We start from the raw sequence: 22,156 nt of genomic DNA, 5'->3' as shown, positions 1-22,156 counted from the left end.
GGCCTACACCAGAGCCACAGCAACTCAGGATCTGAGCCGTGTCTGCAACCTACACCACAGCTCACGGCAACACCAGATTCTTAACCCACTGAGCAAGGCCAGGGATTGAACCTGCAACCTCATGGTTCCTAGTTGGATTCGTTAATCACTAAGCCATGATGGGAACTCCATGTGCACAATTTTAACTTAAGAAATAGCCTCCCCTTGATTACATGTGTGTATAAATTTGTGTCTGTACTATCTTTTGCTTTTCCAATGGTCTGTATGATCTGGGGACTTTAGCTTTAAGTTTCATAATGAGAAAAGAAAAAGAGAGCAAGAGAAAGATGCCCTTTTGAGGTGGGCAAGCTCACGGGTTGGGAACCCATGGGAGATCTATAGTTCTGCCCTGTTCCTTGGACAAGGATGATCTTTATTACTGACCCAGAAATGTCAGATGGGGCCCAGGATAAGAACACATGGCTGCACCTGGGCAAGTTCATGACCATCCAGCAAAAAACGACTAAATGTGCACATCCTCCAGACAAAGGGGTCATTCGCCTCATCTCGCCATCTGAGAGTCGGCCCTTACAAAATCAGTTTGAGGACCACTGAGATTTAATTCAATGCAAGCTGAAAATATCCTGTTTACTTAAAGCCCAGAAGCTTTTTGTGAGAAGAACCCAGGGACAGGCGATGGTAGTTAAATTTGTACATTTTTCTTTCTTGTTACAATTTTATCTTTTCCGAGCAATTTAATGAAGACTCTAGAGGAAAGAATTAAATGTCTGCTGGTTCAATTACCAAATAATGAAAAGGTGGGAAGGAGCACCATGCACTGTGTGCTGAGCAGCTATCAAAGCCTATTCTTAGAGTGAAAATATTCTGTGTGCTGTTCACACTCGCCCTTGCCACCCACAGATTGTACAGGCGAGTGTCAGCGTCAAAAGCAGAAACTGAGAGCCAGAGCAGACCACCCTCAGCAAGGGTGAAAGGGCCTGGCCCATGGGGAGCATCTCATGACACCCACGGCACCAGCCAGGAGCACGGTGGAGGCTGCATTCGTCATCAGCAGAAACCAGGCTGTGGTTAAAACCATCCTTTAAGAAGATACTAATTATCCCCAGTCCTGAATGCGTTCTCCCCCCGCCCTTTTATGGCCACACCTATAGCATACGGAAGTTCCCAGGCTAGGGGGCTCAATCGGAGCTGCAGCTGCCAGCCTACATCACAGCTATGGCAAAGCCAGATCTCAGGTGCATCTGCGACCTACACCCAGAGCTTATGGCAACACCAGATCCTTAATCCACTGATCAAGGCCAAGGATTGAACCTGCATCCTCATGGACACTGTTGAGTTCTTAAGCCACTAAGCCACAACAGGAATCCCCCTGAATGCATTCTTAATTAGTCTGTCCTTACTTAGGGCCACACAAAGGCTTGGCCTCAGGGGCAAAGGAGACTGGCCATCCAGGATTTCAAGGACTCCAGGTGGTCCCCATAGTATCTGGAAAGCTACTCCTGTCCCCACCCACGCTGTCTGAACATAGAAAAGATTACAGAAACACAAATATACCCTACAGAAGCTAAAACCAAGGATAAAGCTATGATGCTTCAGAAACCATTAGAACACTGGCTTCAAAGCTTTAAAAATCAAGTCTCCCTGGAAATACTATACTAGGAAAGAGATAGTGAATTGCAGACTCTCCTCGCCTCAGCACCCACAGTGACAGTGCCTCTGCTCACGCCAGGGCCTCTCCAAAACCTTTTGATCAATAATAGTGTAAGACTCAATGGACAAGTCATCACACAGCTTCTTTTTCACCTTTAAATTCTTCTTGGTTTATATAAGAGAATAGCCTCTTTCTTAGGACACAGTGAAATGTTTAAGGATCAAGGGCTAAGATGTACATAACTAACTCAAAGAAAAAGGTGTGTGTCTCTAATCTACACATATGTAAAATACATATACACACCTATATGTGTGGATATATGTTTGTGTGTGTGTTCATGTATGTGAGAGGGAGCAAGAGTAAACAATAAAGCAAATGGGGTACGAAGTGCCCAACTGGTGAAGCTAGTAAGAGAATTTGGGTAACCTGTGAACTATTGTTATTTTTATAACTTACCTGTAAGTTGGAAATTATGCCCACATTTTAGGTACTGGAAAATAGTTTAAAAGTTAAAAAAAAAACACTTTAAAAAGTTTAACAATTTTAAGTTCTTTCCCCTTTCTTTTCTGTATTGGCTTCTCGCTAGAGACTCTTATAATTATCCAGCAGACCCACTGGGAAAAAGTGTCCACGAGGGTAGCCCCACTGTATGAGATGGCAACAATCCTGCTGATGTGTTTAATCAGGTTGAGAATTCTCAGTGAAACCAATCACACAGATGGTTTCAGAACAGCTCCTTCTACAGTGTGCTGGTGATAAGTGGGAGTGTATGCTGGGGCGACGTCTAGGGATGTAAGACCACCTTTAGCTAATCTCCTCCTCTCTTTCCTTAAAATACTACCACTAAAATTATTTAATTTTTTAAAATAACTATCAAATGTGTTTCAAAACACCTTAAGTATATGAGAAAACAAACAAATTAAGTAAGGCCTTTCTCTTTACCTCTGATGTTTGATACAAGACATAACAGCAGGAGCAATCTCTTATCAGAACAGAAGCTCTTTGAATACAGGATACACTTTAATCATTTCTGTTTCTCCTATATTCCCCAAGAAACAGAGCTGTGGGATGCAGCTGAATGAAGATGTGACTAAATGAATTGGCAGCACCTGAGACAAAGTTCTACATTCAACTCCTCACCCTTAAGAGTGTACTTTGATAACTATTAAAATCCAAACAGAGGCATTTTTTTTCCTTTGTAAGATTTTTATTTTTTCTATTATAGTTGATTTACAATGTTCTGCCAATTTCTGCTGCACAGCAAAGTGACCCAGTCTCTCTCTCTCACACACATTCTTTTTTTCACATTATCCTCCATCATGTTCTATCATAAGTGACTAGACATAGTTCCCTGTGCTATACAGCAGGATCTCATTGCTTATCAGCTCCAAATGCAATAGTTTGCATCTACTGATCCCAGACTCCCAGCCCATCCCTCTCCTTCCCCCTTCCCCCAGTAACCACAAATCTGTTCTCCAAGTTCATGAGTTCGTTTCTTTTCTGTAGAAAGGTTCATTTATGCTGTTTATTAGATTCCAGGTATAAGTGATGTCATTGTATTTGTCTTTCTCTTTCTGATTTGCTTCACTTAGTATTAGAGACTCTAGTTCCATCCATGTTGCTGCACATGGCATTATTTTGTTCTTTTTTATGGCTGAGTAGTATTCCATTGTGTATATATACCACATCTTCTTAATCCATTCATCTGTCGATGGATACTTAGGTTGTTTCTATGTCTTGGCTATTGTGAATAGTGCTGCAATGAACATAGGAGTGCATATATCTTTTTCAAAGAAAGTTTTGTCTGGATATATGACCAGGAGTGGGATAACTGTGTCATATGGTAATTCTATATTTAGTTTTCTGAGGTACCTCCATACTGTTTCCATAGTGGTTGTACCACTTTACATTCCCAACAACATGAAGGAGGGTTCCCTTTTCTCCACACCCACTCTAGCATTTGTTATTTGTTGATTTGTTAATGATGGCCATTCTGACTGGTGTGAGGTGGTATCTCATGGTAGTTTGGATTTGCATTTCTCTAATAATTAGTGATGTTGAACATTTTTTCATGTGCCTATTGGCCATCCAAGCAGAGGCATTTTTACCTATGGGTTCTTCCTATGTAAGTTTATATTTGCCTCTTGTCTTACTTAAAACTCCATATTTAAATCTTATGTAGAATTCCATAAAGAGAAAAGGAGAGGTGCATACTGGGAGAAGATATTTTTTCATGCATATAACTGAATAGGATTAATATCCAGAACCTAGAAATCATTCCTACAAATAAATTAGAATTTGAAAAACAATTCAAAAGCAAAACTGTCAATAAAACTGCAAGACGTATTCCACAGAAGGGAAAGCACAAATGGCCAAACACTGTGAAAAGATGCTGAAAATCATTAGTGAGTGGAAAATACAAATTAAGACCATAGATCTGTCATAAACACCATATTGGCAAAAATTCCAAAGACTGACAATACCAAGTGCTGACAAAGTTGTAGAACAATGGCTCTCACTGCTGGAAATGAAAGCTGACAGTCACCCTGGAAAATAATTTGGTATCAAGGAGCAGAATTGAAGGAATACATATCCTCTGACCCAACAATTCTGCTCTCGGGTATATGCTGAGAGACTCCAGCACAGATGCAGTGGGAGTGTATACGAGAATATTCAAAACAATACTTTTATAATGGAAGCCATCCAAAGTCTGCTAACAGCACTATGTGCTAACCACTTGAAGCATTTCATACACTAGAACACTACCCAGCACTGAAGAGGAATCCATAGCCACTTTATGCATCAACAAAATAACCCTCAGGAACGTCATGTTGGGTGAAATAAGCAAATTATAAAATATATTCATTATAATTCCATTTATGGAAAGTTCATAAAGGATTTGTTTTTAGGGGCAGAAACTTATGTGGTAAAACTATAAAATACAGTAAGAAAATCATAAACAAAAATTCAAGGTAGTGGTTATCTCTGTTTAGGGCAGAAAAGAGATCAGGACTAGACACATGGACCTTTTTTTTTTTCCTTTGGTCTTTCTAGGGCTGCACCTGCAACATATGGAAGTTCCCAGGGTAGGGGTTGAATCAGAGCTACAGCTGCCAGCCCATACCACAGCCATAGCAAGGCCAGATCCAAGCTGCTTCTGCGACACATACCGAAGCTCACGGCAACAGCGGATCCTTGACTCACTGAGCAAGGCCAGGATCAAAGCCATGTCCTCATGGATACTAGTCAGGTTTGTTGCTGCTGAGCCACAATGGGAACTCCTGACACATGGACTTCTAAGGAGAAGCTAATGGCCTGTTTCTTCAAAGATGCAGTGGACACACATTCATTGCACTGTTATTCTTGACACTGTACACATTTTACAAATATTCTTTGGTGTGCGCCCAATATTTAATAAAAATGTCTCTTACGAATTGGTGAGTAACAAAATGACCAAAAATATTTTATCCAAGATTTGTTGGAAGAAGAAAAGAAAGTGCAGCACCATGCCAGCCATCAGGCCCTGGCAGTCTTTCCTTTCAAACATGCCATCCGGGTCCCTGGTCTCTTCTGGATCATTCAATCCAAAACCAACCATCACTCAAAGCTCCTGCCTGTCCTGGGTTGGAGGAAAGTTTTTGCCATGTTTCTCAGAAGAAGCATCCAAGCCTCCTCCCCCCTCTGCCATTCTCTTCCTCATTAAAATTCAGGCCTCCTCCAGGTGTGAGTGACAAGCATGTTACCCCGTTCACACACATGCACACACACATCCAACTCTGCTGCTCAACTGAGTTATTATTATTACATCCAAATATTGCTGAAAGCTATCATTACCTGGCTTCTGACTTTGATTTATTCTCCAATATTTGTACACATTTTATGAGGATAATGGAGCACCACATTTAAAACAAAGCACCTCCCCACCCTCCAATCAGAGGCTGAGATCTGAAAAAGCTCCATGGGATACAAACATCTGTCTATGCTCCAACTACAGCCATGAAGCAAGTGCCCCTTAAACCACAAGTGAAATTTAAAGTGAGTGATGTAGCTATTGTCAGTACAGCGCCTAAGAAAAAAGTAAACCTGGCTCTAGGGCTGTCTTACCCCTCACCTTAGTAGGTCATTAAAGATAAGAAAACATTCATCTTCAGGTCAGGTAAAATGGCCTCCCCCCGCCCGCCCCCCGCCCCCGGGTGCCCAGGCCCACCTGCCACCCAGTGGATAGGGAAGAAAAAGAAAGTTTTGTTATATTTTCAGCATTGTGAACATTTAAAAATAATTGTTTTCGTATCAGTTACTACATTGAAGGCGGTCTCTTTCAGCAATAATATCTCAAGAGGGGAAAAAAATTAGACTAGTAAAAAAAAATTCTTCTAAATGACCTACCTGGAAGAATCCATCACTCAGTCCCCTGAAGTTTACTGAAGACTTATTAGTAGCTGCTGTAAAAATATAACCACTTACCTCAGCATATTGTGCTACTGAACTGGCTTCAACTGCATAGACTCTCCGAGCTCCAGCCTGTACAGCAAAAAATGACAGTATTCCTGATCCACAACCAACATCTAGAACAACCTGAAAGGAAAGGAGAAGATAAGAAGGGTGAAAACACAAACAGGAGCTTAGCTGTTGGCACCATGCCAACTTGAGCACTGAGCTCAGACAATTAAAATACTAGCTTCAATTTTCATAAGTGGTCTTCCCTTGGCCAAGTTATGAACCTCTGTGAGACTCCTTTTTCTCATATATTAAGTGGGGTTACTAATATCCACTTTCAGGTTTGCTGTAGGGATTAATATGAAGTGTATACAAAGCATGTGGCACATAATAAGTGTTTTTCAAATTGTTGCTATTATTACTATAGTTTCTTTGTAACATGGATTGCTTTTAGGATGCTTAGGGCCAAGAAAAGTAGAGTGCCATGAATGAATTTACTTACTCTGTGTCAGCATGAACAAAATGAAAACTGTCTCACATAAATTTTAGTATACATGTATGAGTAACTTGGTCCCCATGCTGTACAGTGGAAAAAAATAAACAAAAAAAAAATTTTTTTAATTTAAAAATTAAAAAATTAGAAAACGAATTATACATATATATATATATATTCAGAAAAAAATGAAACACTGCTCGCCCCAAACACTGCTGAAGCCAAGGTCTGAAGCTCAGTCTTAGGTTCCCGTATTTCTGTCTTATCGGTGACTTTTATTCTTAGCATTATTTAGCCCTAGATTTGAGCAAGGCATTTTGCTTGGCTCCAAATCCTCACAATAAATGTGTGAGTAGATTGCATTATTGTGCCCACTTCTGAGATGACAAAACTTAAAATCAGAGACATTGAATGAGCCCAAGTTCATCTGTCAGTAAGTGGGAGAGCTAGGAGTTGAATCTGGACATTTCTGTCTTCTAGTCATGGGCCATAAAATCACATGTTAATGACTTAAGTTCATTTTTTTTTTTTATAAATGCTGGGTTACATTTTTAACCCAGCAATACCCATAGGCAATGAATGACAAGGAAACAGTATTATTTTTCTGTAGGAAAGTTTACAATTTTTTTTATTCTGATGATAGGAAAAATGTTTCCAAAAAATAGGAAACATCAGAGGTTGTGCAGGCATGTATGTGTGTGTGCTTTAATTGCAATTATCACACTGTGCTGACACAGATACGGTGCCATTATTCTAAGAGAACATGCTGTTAGTAATGGGTTCACAGTGCTCAGTTATATTAATTCTAGAGCTGTGGCTGTATTCCATATGGTTTCCTAGGATTTGGGTAATTAGGAGCATTACCAATTTAAAATGTCACCCAGTCTCTGGAATTTGCTGTCAGGCTGTCTATACTTTTGGAAATACCACTATTCACTTCTCTCCATCCTCCCTAGGAAATATATCATCTTCACATGGTCTTGATTTAATGCAAGAACACCCATGGCTATTGAGGAAGTGGAGGCTCTTAAGTTGGAGAGTGCAATCCAGGGCCTTCCACATCCAGGGGAACCTTTCCAGAGCCTTCAATTAAAAATGCAACACTTTGGGATTTCCCATCGTGGCTCAGCAGAAACAAATCTGACTAGTATCTATGAGGATGCAGGTTCAATCCCTGGCCTCACTCTGAGGGTTAAGGATACGGCATTGCCGTGAGCTGTGGTATAGGTTGCAGACACAGCTTGGAATCTGCATTGCTGTGGCTGTGGTGTAGGCCAGTGGCTACAGCACCGATTTGACCCCTAGCCTGGGAACCTTCATATGCCACGGGCATGGCCCTAAAAAGACAAAAAAAAAAAAAAAGCAACACATTAGATTCCATGTTCAGTCCAAAATAGGGATACAAAATTAAGACACAATAGAAACTGCACCAGCTTGTTCTCAGGTGCCCTACAACTGCATGAAGGGAACTCTGTCTTTTTTATTAGGGTGTCATGAAGCACATCTTAGAGCAGTGTTTTTCTCTTCTCTTGATCCTGCATCCTAAAAACCAAAGAAACGTTTTACTACTAGGAGAGAGACAGAGGAGAGAGAAAATGAGAGAGAGAGAAAGGACAGAGATGGGAGGGAGCCCGATGTGGTTCAACTTTTTGCTAAATTAGGCCACTTAGTAGGAAGATGCTTTGACAGACAGACCCCACATAGAGAAGAGGTGAAAAATGATAAACTGGGGCCATTTTCCAAATACTTTATTTCAATAACTAATTTCAAGCCTAAATAACCTTACTCATTTGGCTATTTCGAAACAGAGCATAGCCTGTGAAAAAGAATCTGATCTTTTGCTAGCATTACCCAGATAATGCCATCTGTTTCCTGCTTGTATGTATATTTAAAAAGTTAACAAGTGAATTTCCAGTCTGGGGCTTCGAGCAGAAGGAGGGACATTATTCCCCATCTATGTAAGCCATGAAATGTTGGAAACAAAGCCTAGGAAGGCTGAGAATAGATTCTCTGGTGAAAAACGAGCAGTCAAAGCAAATACTTAGGCTCTAATGTAAATATACCATCTCAATCCTTTTCAGCTGAGGTTTCCCAGATGAGGAGAAGGGGGGGACATTAATGCAGATAATTCTGTTACACCTTCTTATTTGGCACCTCAGGAAGCCTTGGAGCTGCCTCTAATCACATTTTCTTGTTCTCACAGATTATATTGAGCCCATTTTTTATTCTACCATTGGTTGATTATCAGAGACCCAGGTATGTTTGAGGATCTTGGCAGACATTAAGTTATACTTTATTGTCCTAGGGAAAATTACCTCCCCTCAAACAGAAGCAAAGAGAGACTAATAAAATCCCCTTCTACATGTAAATCAGGTTATAGTCTCCAAAGGACATTCCCCTGACACTAGCTATTTGGTACTCATGACCCTCTGGGATGGAGAGGACAAAGTTATGTTCCATTGTACTGAGAAGGAAGCAGGCTTGGAGAGACTGTTTCCAGCCCAAGGAAACATGGCTGGTAACTGGAGGACAACCTGGTGCTCAACTCTCAGCACCATCATGCCACCTTTCTGTGCAGCCCAAGATGGGAAGAGAGGGTGGACTATAAAGAGACGTAAGTCTGGCCCTATCACACTCTGAGAAAAGTTCCAAAGTCTCAATGCAACAGCAGGAATAGAGCCTGGTGTCTTTGGAGTCTCATCCTTGGGCCTGAGCAGTCTAGCAATGACTAACTCATCCGGTCTCTTTCTGTAATTCTCCTCTACCTCCCTCCTCCCCCAGCCTAGGCACAGCAACTGTGTCCCTTCCTTTGATCCTAGGGTCCCTCACGTGCAGTCCCTTGCAGTAGAGGCAGCTCATAGCCTCCTAACCAAAGGCTCAGGCCCTTTTTGAGAAGACTGGTAGGGAAGCAGCTGCCCAGCCAGAACTACATTTCCCCACCCCTCTGCATCTACATTATGGTCATGTGACCAACTCTGGCCAATGGAATGCAAGGGGAAATGAGGAGTGCCATTTTTGTGCCAAGATAGGTAAGGGTCTAGGGAACCTCCCACACTCTGCTCCTTATGCAATGGTATTACAAATCATTTACTGGAGTTGAGAAGAGAATGAATCCCTGGATTGCCACTTTGGGAAGAGCCACTCAGAACATAAGGGACATAGCATGAACAAGAAATAATCTCATTCTGTTAAACCACTAAGATTTAGGGATTGTTTATATTTAGTAGTTGGCATACGCTAACCAATACATTTCCCTTGAAATTTTTCTACCTGAGAAACTCAAGACCCAGCTCAGATGTCACATCTCAGGGTGCTTCCTCAGTCAGTCGGCCTAGGTTGGGCTCTCTGGCACCTGGTACATAGCTCTTTAACACAGCACTTATTACAGGATATTGCAAGGGTATCTCTACATATTTATCCTCCTTGCTTAGCCTCTAAGCTTCCCCAAAGACAAGAATCATATCCTTTATTTCTCAGCACCTAATATAGTGGGAAACCTAAAAGCCATTAATAAATATCTGCTGACTAAATGACTGAATGGAATGACTCAATATGGTAGGTTCCCAATTCCAACATCACTGAGAGCTCTCTCTGGAAAAGCCTTAGGACTGTGTCAACATTTGGACTCTGGGAGTGTTCCTGCATCACAAAGCTAGAACCCAAAGAAGATGAGCTCCGGATACCCTGACTTTACTGAAGGCTTATATCCTGAACTGTTTCACCTAACCTGGCCTTCTGCTTCCAGCCTCTTTCATATTTCTTGGTGCCCAAGTCACCCCACAAACCTGATACTTTATACTCTGTCTCTCTTCCTGATTTATGCCTTACATCCTTGGCTATAATCAAAACATGTCTCTTGAGTCACTCTTTTGACTATGTCAAGACACCCTGATACAGACCTTCTTGGACAGTTCCATGCTCCTTTCTGCCAACAGGGCCTCAGCACATGCTGCTCCCTTTGCCAGGGTGCTCCCACTGTACACTCTATGAAACCAGTCTCTGATACTTTTCTTTTAGCCTGCTCAACACCCATCATGCTAGATCTTTTTCATGGGATCCTCCAGATCTATTCTTCGCTTTTCTCCATCCTGCTCTTTGTCAGGAGTTTGACCTATATGGACTATACCAACGGGATTCCTTGCTATTGAACTCCATCTAGGATGAGCCAAGAGAAAAGACAACAAAGGCTTAGAGGGAGTGAGGTAAGATGATTTGTTCTCTTGGTTTCCTCCCTCCTGGGTCTCCATGGATGGGTTGTGTCTCTTCTACCGAAAGCCACAGCTCTTGCTGGGGTTCCATCTCTTACAGCTATGACTACTCTTCCAGGTTTCCAGGAATTAGCCCTCACCCTGCCTTAAGTCCAGGGGTGGTAATAGGTCCTCACTTGTGCCAGCACCAGGGTGTTTCACCATCCCATGGTGGTTCCCTTAACTCTGCCCACATCTTTGTAAACAATCCTGTTATTTAACTCTCCTAAAATACCTCATTGGGTGTGCCTTTTCTCTCCTGTTGGAACCCCAGCTGATTCACCAACTTATCCTTTGGATCTCAAATAGCTCTCCATCAGTGATGACTTCTCTAATATCTACTCTCCTCCCTGCTAAGTAAAATCTTCCAGCTATAGCCTTTCTTTCATCACCTTCTTAACTCCCCCTTCATAACACTCATCAAAGTCATAATTTTTCTTTCAATGAAGGATTATTTGATTAATTTCTGCTCCCACTCCTGGATTGTAAGCTTTATTAAAGGAGAGGCCTCCATCAGTTTCTTGCTCGTTCATGAACCTCTGAGATTGCACAGGGTCTGGCACATAGTAAAGATACTAAATCTTTGTTAAACAAACTGAATAAATAAAAATGTGTCTCTCTACTACAGACAGGGAATAGAGCCATGATCCAAAATATTCTGTGCACATCTGTTAACATCCTAAGAAAGCATCTTTTACCACTATAACATGTCCACTTCCATCTAGTGATCTTAAGCATCCCTCAGAGGAGGATGACTTAACTTTGACATCACCATACTATCATTACATTACAATCCAGGTAGTTCTGGTATACAGTGTTCCTCTAGAGAAAGAATCCATCCTGGGTTTCCCCTGGATACATAGGCAATAATTATAGAAATGGCTAATATGGGGCTTAGATGTGGCAGCACCAGAAAACAGTAAGAAATCCCTGCCAGGACGAACGGGTAAAGTCAACAATCAGTCCATGGAGCCATGGTCAAAAGTTCTATGAATTTATTTGTAAACAAAGTTTTAAAAATATAAAAAGATAAGGTCATTTTGCTTACACAGATAATTTTAATTATGTGCTCTTATGGTTTCTTGGGCAAAGAAATCCTGTAAAATGTTTGGACAGGGCTAAAAAAATCCCCAAAAGTGTTCAAAGCTATTTATCTGGGTTTATTAGGTTAAAAATAACAAAGAATATCCAGGTCCTTATGAAAACATAAAATAAAACTACAGTTGAAATAGAGTAAAAACAAATTATGTACCATTATTTTTATACTTATTAGGTACTATGCTTGTTTAGTACTTTGTAGGCATTACTTTATTTACTCATGATGACAACTATGTAATGTGGGAACTATTGTTACCTTCTCCAGATTATAGATAAAGAGACAGAATCAGATGGAGTTGAAGCTACACACTTAATAAATGGCAGAGATGAGATAAAAACAAATGTATCTAACTCAAACGCTATGTTCTTAGTCACTCCCTTCGTTTGCAGTTCTAAGTTATTTTGTGTGCTGCTGAGGCTATACTATTAGTGGTCACATTTAGCCTTTTTTTCACCCCAGAAGTTTTATAACTATCCTCTAATAATGAGGCGCTGATAATCCCACAATTAATTCCTCGAGTTATGCCAGTTATTATTTACACATTCTTTCTTTATTTGCTTGAGCATATCAATGGCTGCTCTGAATTGCAATACCCTGTCATTATTGTATGCCTCATACTCCTAGATTGCGTCCTAACGACCTACCACTTTCATTGACATTGCTGCTTCTTCCAGCTATTATCTTATTATATCTGTAGATACCTTCACTGAACCACCCCAAGTTACAAGTACCCCATTCTCTTGCACTGTCATATGTTTTATCATCACTGTTACCTGCCATGAGCTGTCTACCCGATAGACTTCACCCAGCTCTTCCAACATCCAAACTGTTGACATACAGGCTAACTGAACAGTTTCCAGGCAGTAACAGAATGAGAGAAATGCACAGCCTATTGCAGCCAACATATCTCTTATTCTGGCTTTTCAGAGAATAAAAATTTCAAATCACCTCAAGAGCTGAAGAAGACATCCCATTATGGATTTTGCAGCTTAGGCTGAAATCTTGCTTAGATAATTAGCACTTTCACTACAGCAGAAGAATTCTGCAGTGATAGCTCTCATAAGAGAACTCTACATCTGCTGTGCAGCAAAACTTGCTTTCAACCAAAGGGTCGCCTGTATTAAATAATGAGTAATTAATACTTAGGAACACCCTTATTTCATTCCACCTAATCTTCTGGCAGAGGACAGATAAATCTATCACCAATCTTTTAACCACCCTTTCACCAGTTCTCCAGCTATTTTCTTCATTATTATGGAAAACATAAAGATGCTGATTACCCTTAGTTTATCTTACCAGAGTTAACCTCTTCCATAGCTGCCAGTAGACTCAGACTAGATCACTCAGTTCTAAATCCTTAGGCTTTCATCAGACATCTATTAAGTGCCTCCTATTACCCACTGCGCCAAATATTACTAGATGCTGGGAATGCAAAGATCAAAGTAATAGGACTATCCAGTTGGGGGAAAAAGGTATGTAGGAAAGAAGCACAATAATGTGTTATAGTGGCAATGATAGTCTTAGATAATGGGCACAGTGAAAGGATGAAGGAGGATTAGTTTAATCTACCTAGGAGTCTGGAATGACTTCACTGAGATGATTTGCCGTAGTTAAAATTGAGAGTTAAGACAACATCATGCCATTTGAATGGAGGGAGCGGCAGGAACTCCAGGGTGAGAGAGCAGTATGAACAGAGGCACCTAAGAATGATAGAGCCAGTCATATTTGGAAGGCAGTGAATTTCCAGAGAGGCACGATGTGTATGTTAGAGGGAAAAGTGAGGGCATGGTTGAGACCTTAACATGGCAAGAGCAAAAGCTGGAGAAACTGGCTGATGCATGCTCACAGATGATCCTGCATACTAGACTACAGGCTTGGACTTGATCCTCAGGCAAAGAAGGATCATAAAAAAAAGTTCTCAATGGAATAATGATTTCATAATTGTATTTTAGCAGCATCACGGTGGTATCATGGATTGGAGCCCACAAAATCAGTTAGCAAAGTAGACACTGCTGATTCCTAATCAACATCAGTCCCTTCTTCCTTCCTATCAGAACTTCACTTTATTACTTATTTATCCTCCTCCCCATGGTTAACCATCCCCAGTCCCAGGGAGGGATCCTGATCAGTCCAGGGCAATCATACATGGTTGGTTCCACTCCTCTTGTCAGTGCTGGCTTTTACATTTGCAAATTAGCATTGCTAATGAAACTGTGGGGAATCTGCTTGCTGGGTGGGGGTGGGGGGCTACTGGAATGCTTTTCTCTCTTCTAAAACAGACACATAGAAAAGATGCTTCTTCTTTCCTGGACACGGTTAAATTTAAATGTGATGCTCAGAGGAACTGGATTAAAGCATCTCAGAGTCACACTACCTCCAACATTTTAGCCATTGTAAATAGGGATTTCCTCCCACTTGAGGCCAAATATATCTTAACTGGTACAAGCAGGGAAACTAATTGGCAAACATTTTCAACATTCCAGGAAGGATACCATAAGAATGAGAACAAAGAATTAGCTATGGGACAGAGGAGAAGAGAAGAGTTGCAAAATTGCTGGGTTAATAAAAGCTAAAAGATGTGGAGACTGGAAAGGAAAAGAAAAAGTCTAGATTGACCCTTGGGGTCCTGGCTTGGGTGATGTTTATAACACCTTGAGTTCATGTGGCATGCCAGAATGGAACATTCGCCTTTCTGGCTGGCCAGAGGGGCCATAGAAATTACATGCACTGGTCTTTGAAAAATAAGAGTTGTTTCACTGATGCTATTACCACTGTTTAAGGAGCTGCTGCAGAGGGTTCCTCTATTTCCTCATATTGCTCACGCATACGAGAATACAGTGCCCACCTCATGGATGCCACATGCATTCTGTCCCTTTCCTCCTACTGTAGTGTCCTTCTTGCTGCCCAGGCATGATGCAAGCACTACCTACAGCACTCACTTGCATGCAGGCACATCACCTTGAAGAGTAAGGAAGTTAATATATGGGGGCATACTTGACCAGTGGGAGATGGTGGCCACTGGGTAAATCATTCTCCTTCTCTCCCCTAATGAACTATTTGAAAACAGAGTGGCTTCATATGACCTCCCTGAAGGTGCCCTACGATCCCAAGCAATCAGTTTTTTAGCAAGTTGTGGCCAGCTCAGTAATATAGGCCCCTGTACCTGCCCCACTCCTTCCCTGCCTCACCCCTGCCTTGCTGAGTCTGCCCTCCTCCAGAAAGTACTAGCACTGAAGACTTTGTTGCATGATCTGTGATTCAGGGAAAGGAGGCTAAGATAATGGTGGTAGTTACACAAAATTCAACATGTTTACTGACGTTTTCCTGTGATTCTGTCTTTTCTGGTTTCCAAACGTCTAAATTCTAAACCTAAACAATCACTCTCAAGTGGAGTGATTGTGTCAATATCTCACATTTAGGAGATTAAGTAAAAAGAAGATTATCAGCACAGGCTCTAAATTCACTGAAGCCTAATTCCTGGTTTAGTGCCAGAAAAGGCCAGGTTCTAGTACAGTACTTGGTTTTGTACAATGTAACTATGTGGGTTGTTTTTTGTTGTTGTTGTTGGCTTTTTAGGGCCGAATTTGTGGCACGTGGAGGTTCCCAGACTAGGGGTTGAATCAGAGCTACAGCTGCTGGACTACGTCATTGACACAGCAACGTGGGATCCGAGCTGTGTCTCTGACCTATATCACAGCTCACAGCAGCACTGGATCCTCGACCCACTGAGCGAGGCCACAGATCGAAACCGTATCCTCATGGATACTAGTTGGATTTGTTTCTGATGCACCACGACAGGAACTCCTAACTTTATCTTCTTTATCTACCTACATTCTTATCCTGGAAGGTAGATATTAAAACAAAGACATCTACTTTAGAAGTTACTGTTGCCTAGAATCCTCTACATAAGCCTTCAGCAAAGTCAACAGTTGCTCCAAATTGGCCCTTTATGGCACTGTCTTATAGGCGATGTGAAAGGTTTAGAAATTCAACCTTAGGATGTTTCTAAATTGCTTTTATTTATTTATTTATCTATCTATCTTTTTTTGGCCACACTTAATGGATGCTTCTGGGCTAGGGGTCAAATCAGGGCTACAGCTGCTGGCCTAAGCCACAGTCACAGCCACAGCAATGCTAGATCTTAGCCGCATCTGAGACCTACACCACAGCTTGCAGCAATTCCAGATCCTTAACCCACTGAGCAAGGTCAGGGATCAAAACTGCATCAAAACTGCATCTTCACGGAGACTATGTCGGGTTCTTAACCTGCTGAGCCACAACAAGAACTCCATAAAATGCCTTGCTTTTAGTAGGAAGGGAAGCCACCAGGCAGAAGGTAATAGTAAGTAAGCCTATCAAACCATATCAGGGAAATATTAATTTTTCAAATCTCTTCCCCCACCCCCAGTTCCCTCCCATGCACAGGTGAGGCACTGAGAATATCACCTTAGCACTCTGTCCCTTGAATGATTTTGCAAAATTGTCATCTGGTAGGATAGTCATTAGTGCTATCTGCCAGATATTCCTGGTTGTCCTTATGAGCCCAGGACAGAGTAGAGTTGTACTCCCCTGCCCTTTCAAAATTAGGAGTGACCACATGACTTGATTTGGCTTATGGGATGAAGTCAGATGTTAACATGGGTCACTTTCAGGTGGAAGATTCAAGAATTAGGAGTGTGCCTTTGCCACTCTCTCCTTCTCTCTGCAATAGGAACTAGTCCTGTTTCACATAGGGGCTGCTTCCTCAGCCTAGGTCCTGGAGTGAGAACAAGACAAAATACAGTTTTTAGTTAACCCATCATGGATGAAATGAGCAAGATATAAAGCTTTATTGAGTTTAAACCACTGAGGCTTGGGGGTTGATTGTTATAGCAGTATAACCTAGTTTACCCTAACCAGCCCAATTAAGTCATATCCTTGGGGGGGGGGTGATGATTGCTGATTCAAATTCCCCAGTATGACCACAGAATTTTGATGCCGTGCTGAGACTTTGTGTAGAGCAGTTTAGTGAATTCTCACAGCTACCATCTGTTAAGTGTTCTCAACCCACTTTAAAATTAACCTCCAAAAGATTAAGGTCACATGTCACCATCTTGAAAGGTACAGAGATGGGCCTGGAGCAGAGATATTGACTAGCAAATCCATCTATTGCATTAAAGCACCCAGCTCCCTCTTTACCAAATGCCCTGAAAAATGGTCTGTGATTGTTGTTTATTCAGCCTTCTTGGCTCTCCTTGAAAGCTGCACTTTGCTTTCACACCAAATGAAAGCATTTTCCTCTGCTGATTCTGGCATCTTTCTCCAGTCCCCATTGAGGAGCAGATTCTATTCAAACTCAGGAGAATCCTGGCACAGACATGCCATCTGCTTCACTAACATGCAGGATATCTATGTAGAGGCTTCTTAAGGGCTTAAGGGGCCAAAATGATTGGTTAAGACCAAGGTCCATTTTTCACCTCTTTCTCCTCACCTTCATTACAGAGAATAAACCCTAGGGGTGAGTTGTTGGGATATGTGACCTAACATGAACCTTGGCCTCTGCACTAGGTTGAATAGTGTCCCCCAAAATTCATGCCTACCCAGAACCTGTGAATGTAAGCTTAAGCAGAAATAGGGCTTTTATAGATATATCAAATTAAGATAACATCATACTGGATTAGGGTGAGCCCTAAATCCAATATGGCTGGTGTTATTACAAGGAGGGAGAAATGGACATAGAGACACAGACATATGGGGAGAATGCCATGTGACAAAGAAGAGACTGGGGCAGGGGGTGGTACGTCTCCAAGTCAAGGAACACCAAGGATTGCCAGCAACCACAAGAAGCTAGGAAGGGGTGGGGGAGGATATTCCTCTGGTGCCTTCAGGGGGAGCATGGGTTTGTTGGCAGCCTTTTTGACTTTTGACCTCTGGAACTGTGGGAGAGTAAATTTATGTTGTTCTAAGCTACCTAGTTGTGGTAATTCATTATGGCAGCCCTAAAAAACTAAAATAGTTCAAGCCAGGAACTTCCATTGTAGCTCAGTGGTAGTGAACCCTACTAGTATTGATGAGGATGTGGGTTTGATCCCTGGCCTCACTGAGTGGGTCAAAGGATTTGGCATTGCCATGAGTTGCAGTGTAGGTTGCAGATACGGCTCAGATCTGGCATTGCTGTGGCTGTGGCTGTGGCTGGGGTATAGGCCAGTGGCTGCAGCTCCAATTAGACCTCTAGCCTAGAAATTTCCATATGTTTTGGGTGTGGCCCTAAAATAAATAAATAAATAAATAGTCCAAGCCAGTGGGAAATATATCTACACACACACACACACACACACACACACACACACACACACACACACACATAGAGTATATCTACAGATATATATATATAAAATATATGATTGTTTTTTCACTATCACATCCTTCCCCCATACATTTTCCAAAAATCATGTATATAAATAATATAGCAGTTTAATTTTCAACCTAGAACACCTAATGGCTTTATGTTGTTCCCCATATCATGGAACAATCCTGGCAGTACTGAGTTTGCACATAGCCACCACTTAGTAGCTGTGTACCTTGAAGCAAATTAGTTAAATTTCTGTCTCTTTGGTCCTTTTCTCTACACCTATCACGCTAACAAAATATCTTAAATTTGTCATACGGTGTGGAAGGCATTTCCTATTCTTCCGTGCCCCTCAGCAGTGAACCCCGTTCCTATGCCTGGGGAATCCACCACTTCTGAGGCAGCACCAGCCTCCCCTCAGGAAGCTGCAGGTATCAGATGCTCTTTTCCAGCACCCCTGCAGCTAAAACACTGACATGTCCAGACATGTCTACTGATATGTGCTTTGTCTGTTAGCTGACAGTGTGCAGACTCAAGGACAGCACAGAATCCACTCTGGTGAGGTCATGACTCCCTCCATGTTTAGCAGCACAGCATTGGGAGAGTCTAAGGACAAGACTCAAGGGTAACACCGAGTGAGGGCTATGCCCATTGTGGTATTCACATCTGGCTGGACTGATGTCTTCCCAACTTCAATTCTGCAACATGATTTTGGCAATTATTTTTATTCTTGTAGCTTCCAAGCGTAGTTCTCTGATGATCCTGCACCCTTTTAGGAAATTATTTTTTCTTTCTTTTTTCCCTGAAACTAGCAGGGTGGTTTTCCATTGCTTGCAGCTAAGAACCCTGATGAACATGCAAGGATGAACTGAAATAGGATTTGCAAAGCATCTAGCAGGAGTCATGAGGTACTTCCTTTCTTCACACTCCCCTGGTCTAAATGCAGATTTTACTGTTATTTACTGGTTAACAAGTGTGGTTGCAAGCTGCACCGCAGGTCGAAGATGAGGTTTGGATGCTGAGTTGCTGTGGATGTGGCATAGCCCGGAAGCTGTGAATGTGATTCAGCCCCTAGCCTGGGAATCCCATATGCCACAGGTGTAGCCCTAAAAAAGCAAAAAAAAAAAAAAAAGTATACAAAATAGCCAAACTCTTAAAAGCAGAGAGTAGAATGGTGGTTGTCAGGGGCTAGAGAGAGAGGTAAACAGGAAAGCCTTGGTCAAAGGGTACAAAGTTTCAGTTATGTAAGATGAATAATTTTTACTTCCTAGACATCTACCTCACAGTTTAGTGCCTACAACTAACAATACCGTACTTGTTTCTTAAAATACTGCTAAAACAGTGAACCCTATGTTGCATCTCTTGTCGCAAAATCACAAGTAGTATTACTATTATAAATAAAGAGGGCAGGAGGAAACTTTTGGAAGTGATTAATACAGTTATGGCCTAGATTGTGGTGATAGTTTCATGGGTATACAGTTATCCCCAAGCTCATCAAGTTATACACATTAAATATGTATGGCTTTTTGTATGTGATTCATACGTCACTAAAGAGGTTAAACAATTTTCAGGAAGTAAGACTTGTTTTAACATGTGCAGACATGATTGTTTGGCAGGCCTGTGCTGCAGCCTTTATTCCCATCCATGATTGGAGCTGAGTTTCACTGGTGTGCCAGCTTAATTAACCAAATAAAGTGGAAGAATTTCAGAGCAGAATCAGAGAGATGGACTCAAGGACCTTAAACCAAACTGATGAGAAGCCCACGCCGAAGAAAACTCACCCTGGAAGAGCTAGAAGCTCAGGCTCTGAAAGTCTGAATATCAGCTGACAATCAGAACAGGTTGCTTTGCATGCCTGTTGTTGTTATTTAGGTTTTCTTTTAAGTTTTCAAATCCCTGAATCCCTTCTGTCTAAGCCAACCTCCCATTTGAATGCACTAAGCAGCTGTTGCGACTGGTCTGGGGATTCTCTCCTTTGTGGAAATGCCGACTTAAAAAAATAATAAGTTCCCGGCTCCTGCTTACTCTCACAAGTTTCCAGCAACTGGTGCCCTGACAAATGAAGTGTCAAAACATTTCCAAATTAAAACCCTATGGCTCACACAGCCCCACACCCTCAGCAGGATGGACTTTACCTGCTTGTATGGAGCTCACACTAAAAGAAACTAAAAATAGCCAGATGGCAATTAACAGAAACTCTGAGGAGGGGAATGGGGTTCCAGCAGGGTCAGTTTCCTGGATGGATTCCAAATGGAGTTCTCAGCCAGCAGTGCTCTGGCCAAGAAAGTATTTTCATTAAAACTGCATGAAGAAAGAAGCAGAATGAAAAATCAGGATGTGAAAGATTTGAAATTCTTGCAGAAGTGGAAACTACAGCACTATGCCTAGCCCATCAGTAATAATTACACTTGCTACCATGGACCGAGCTGCTTTTTTGGGTCATGTACTGGGCACTTCCTAGGCACTGGATCATCTTGGCTTTGCAACAACACTAGGAAGTAGCTACTATTCTTATAGATAAGGAGACGGAAGCCCAGAGATAGTAGATAACCTGCTCAGGATCTCAAGGCAGACAGGATAAAGGTCTACAGCAGGTGCATGGTAAGTGGCCAAGCCAGAATCTGAACTCAGTTTTCTGCGGCCAGCACTCACAAGCATAACCATGGTGCAATGCTGCTTCATACGTGCGTGGGTATGTTTAAGTAACTTCAATGTTTTTACTCCACCCTTATGCCCAGAGAAACTAAAGTCTCTTTTGGTAATTTCAGCCAACCTTCTCATGAGCACTACATTTCAGAGGTTATGTATGTGGGCTTTAAAGTAAGACTAACTGGGTTTGAATTCTGGCCTTCTCATTTACTCATTGTATAAAATTAGGTAAATTATCAACATTCCAGGTCTCAGCTCTCTCAACTCTAAAATGGCAAAAATATTTGTCCTTATCTAAATAAAGCTGCAACGAAGATCAAAGAAAACTGCTATAGACCGAATCAATGTTCATACCCTCCAAAATCCATATGGTGAAACCTCAATCCCCAGTGTGATGGTATTTGATGTTCCTTTAGGGAGGCAATTAGATTACAGTGGTGAAACCCTCATGTTGGGATTAGCATCCTTTTAAGAAGAGACAGAGGAGAGCTTGCTTCCTCTTCCTCCCAGCCATGTGGGGATACAGTGAGTGGGCTGCTGTCTGTAAGCCAGGAAATGAGCCCTCACTGGACACCAACTCTATAGGCACAGTGATCTTGAACTATGAAAAATCTATGTTTGTCATTTAAGCCACACAGTTTATGGTATTTTTGTTATACCAGCCTGAATTAAGAGACAGTGTGCATTTTATGGCTGAGTAGAATTCCATTGTGTATATTTGCAGCAACATGGATGGAACTAGAGACTCGCATACTGAATGAAGTAAGTCAGAAAGAGGAAGACAAATACCATGTGATATCACTTATATCTGGAATCTAATATACGGTACAAATGAAGCTTTCCACAGAAAAGAAAATCATGGACTTGGAGAATAGACTCGTCGTTGCCAAGGGGGAGGGGGAGGGAGTGGGCTATATTGGGAGCTTGGAGTTAATAGATACAAACTATTGTCTTTAGAATGGATTAGCAATGAGCTCCTGCTCTGTAGCACAGGGAACTATGTTTAGCCACTTCTGATGGAGCATGATAATGTGAGAAAAAAGAATGTATACATGTATGTGTAACTGGGTCACCATGCTGTACAGTTGAAAAAAAAAACTGTATTGGGGAAATAACAATTAAAAAAAAGAGAGAGAGACAGTGTACAGAAAGCTCTTAGCATGCTGCTTGCATATATCAAGTTCCTTAGTAAATAACTGCCACTGGTATTGATCATTCTAAACATATGACCTTTTGTCATTGCAGCACTATT

At 41.6% G+C, this 22,156-nt stretch overlaps 1 protein-coding gene across 2 annotated transcripts in view; it reads right to left on the bottom strand.

The window, feature by feature from the left end:
- LOC125120029 (histone-arginine methyltransferase CARM1-like) overlaps nt 1-22,156 on the bottom strand; it is a 267,252-nt gene that overhangs the window by 82,816 nt on the left and 162,280 nt on the right. For both annotated transcript variants that reach the window (XM_047767702.1, XM_047767704.1), the window contains exon 5: nt 6,116-6,226. In XM_047767702.1, the coding sequence (XP_047623658.1) occupies nt 6,116-6,226 (111 nt within the window). The remainder of the gene's footprint in view (nt 1-6,115; nt 6,227-22,156) is intronic.

This window comes from Phacochoerus africanus, chromosome 2 (genome assembly GCF_016906955.1).
Source record: "Phacochoerus africanus isolate WHEZ1 chromosome 2, ROS_Pafr_v1, whole genome shotgun sequence".
NCBI classification, from domain to species: Eukaryota; Metazoa; Chordata; class Mammalia; order Artiodactyla; family Suidae; genus Phacochoerus; species Phacochoerus africanus.
The sequence above is the reverse complement of the archived record's forward strand: the minus strand, read 5'-3'. Positions and strand labels throughout refer to the sequence as shown.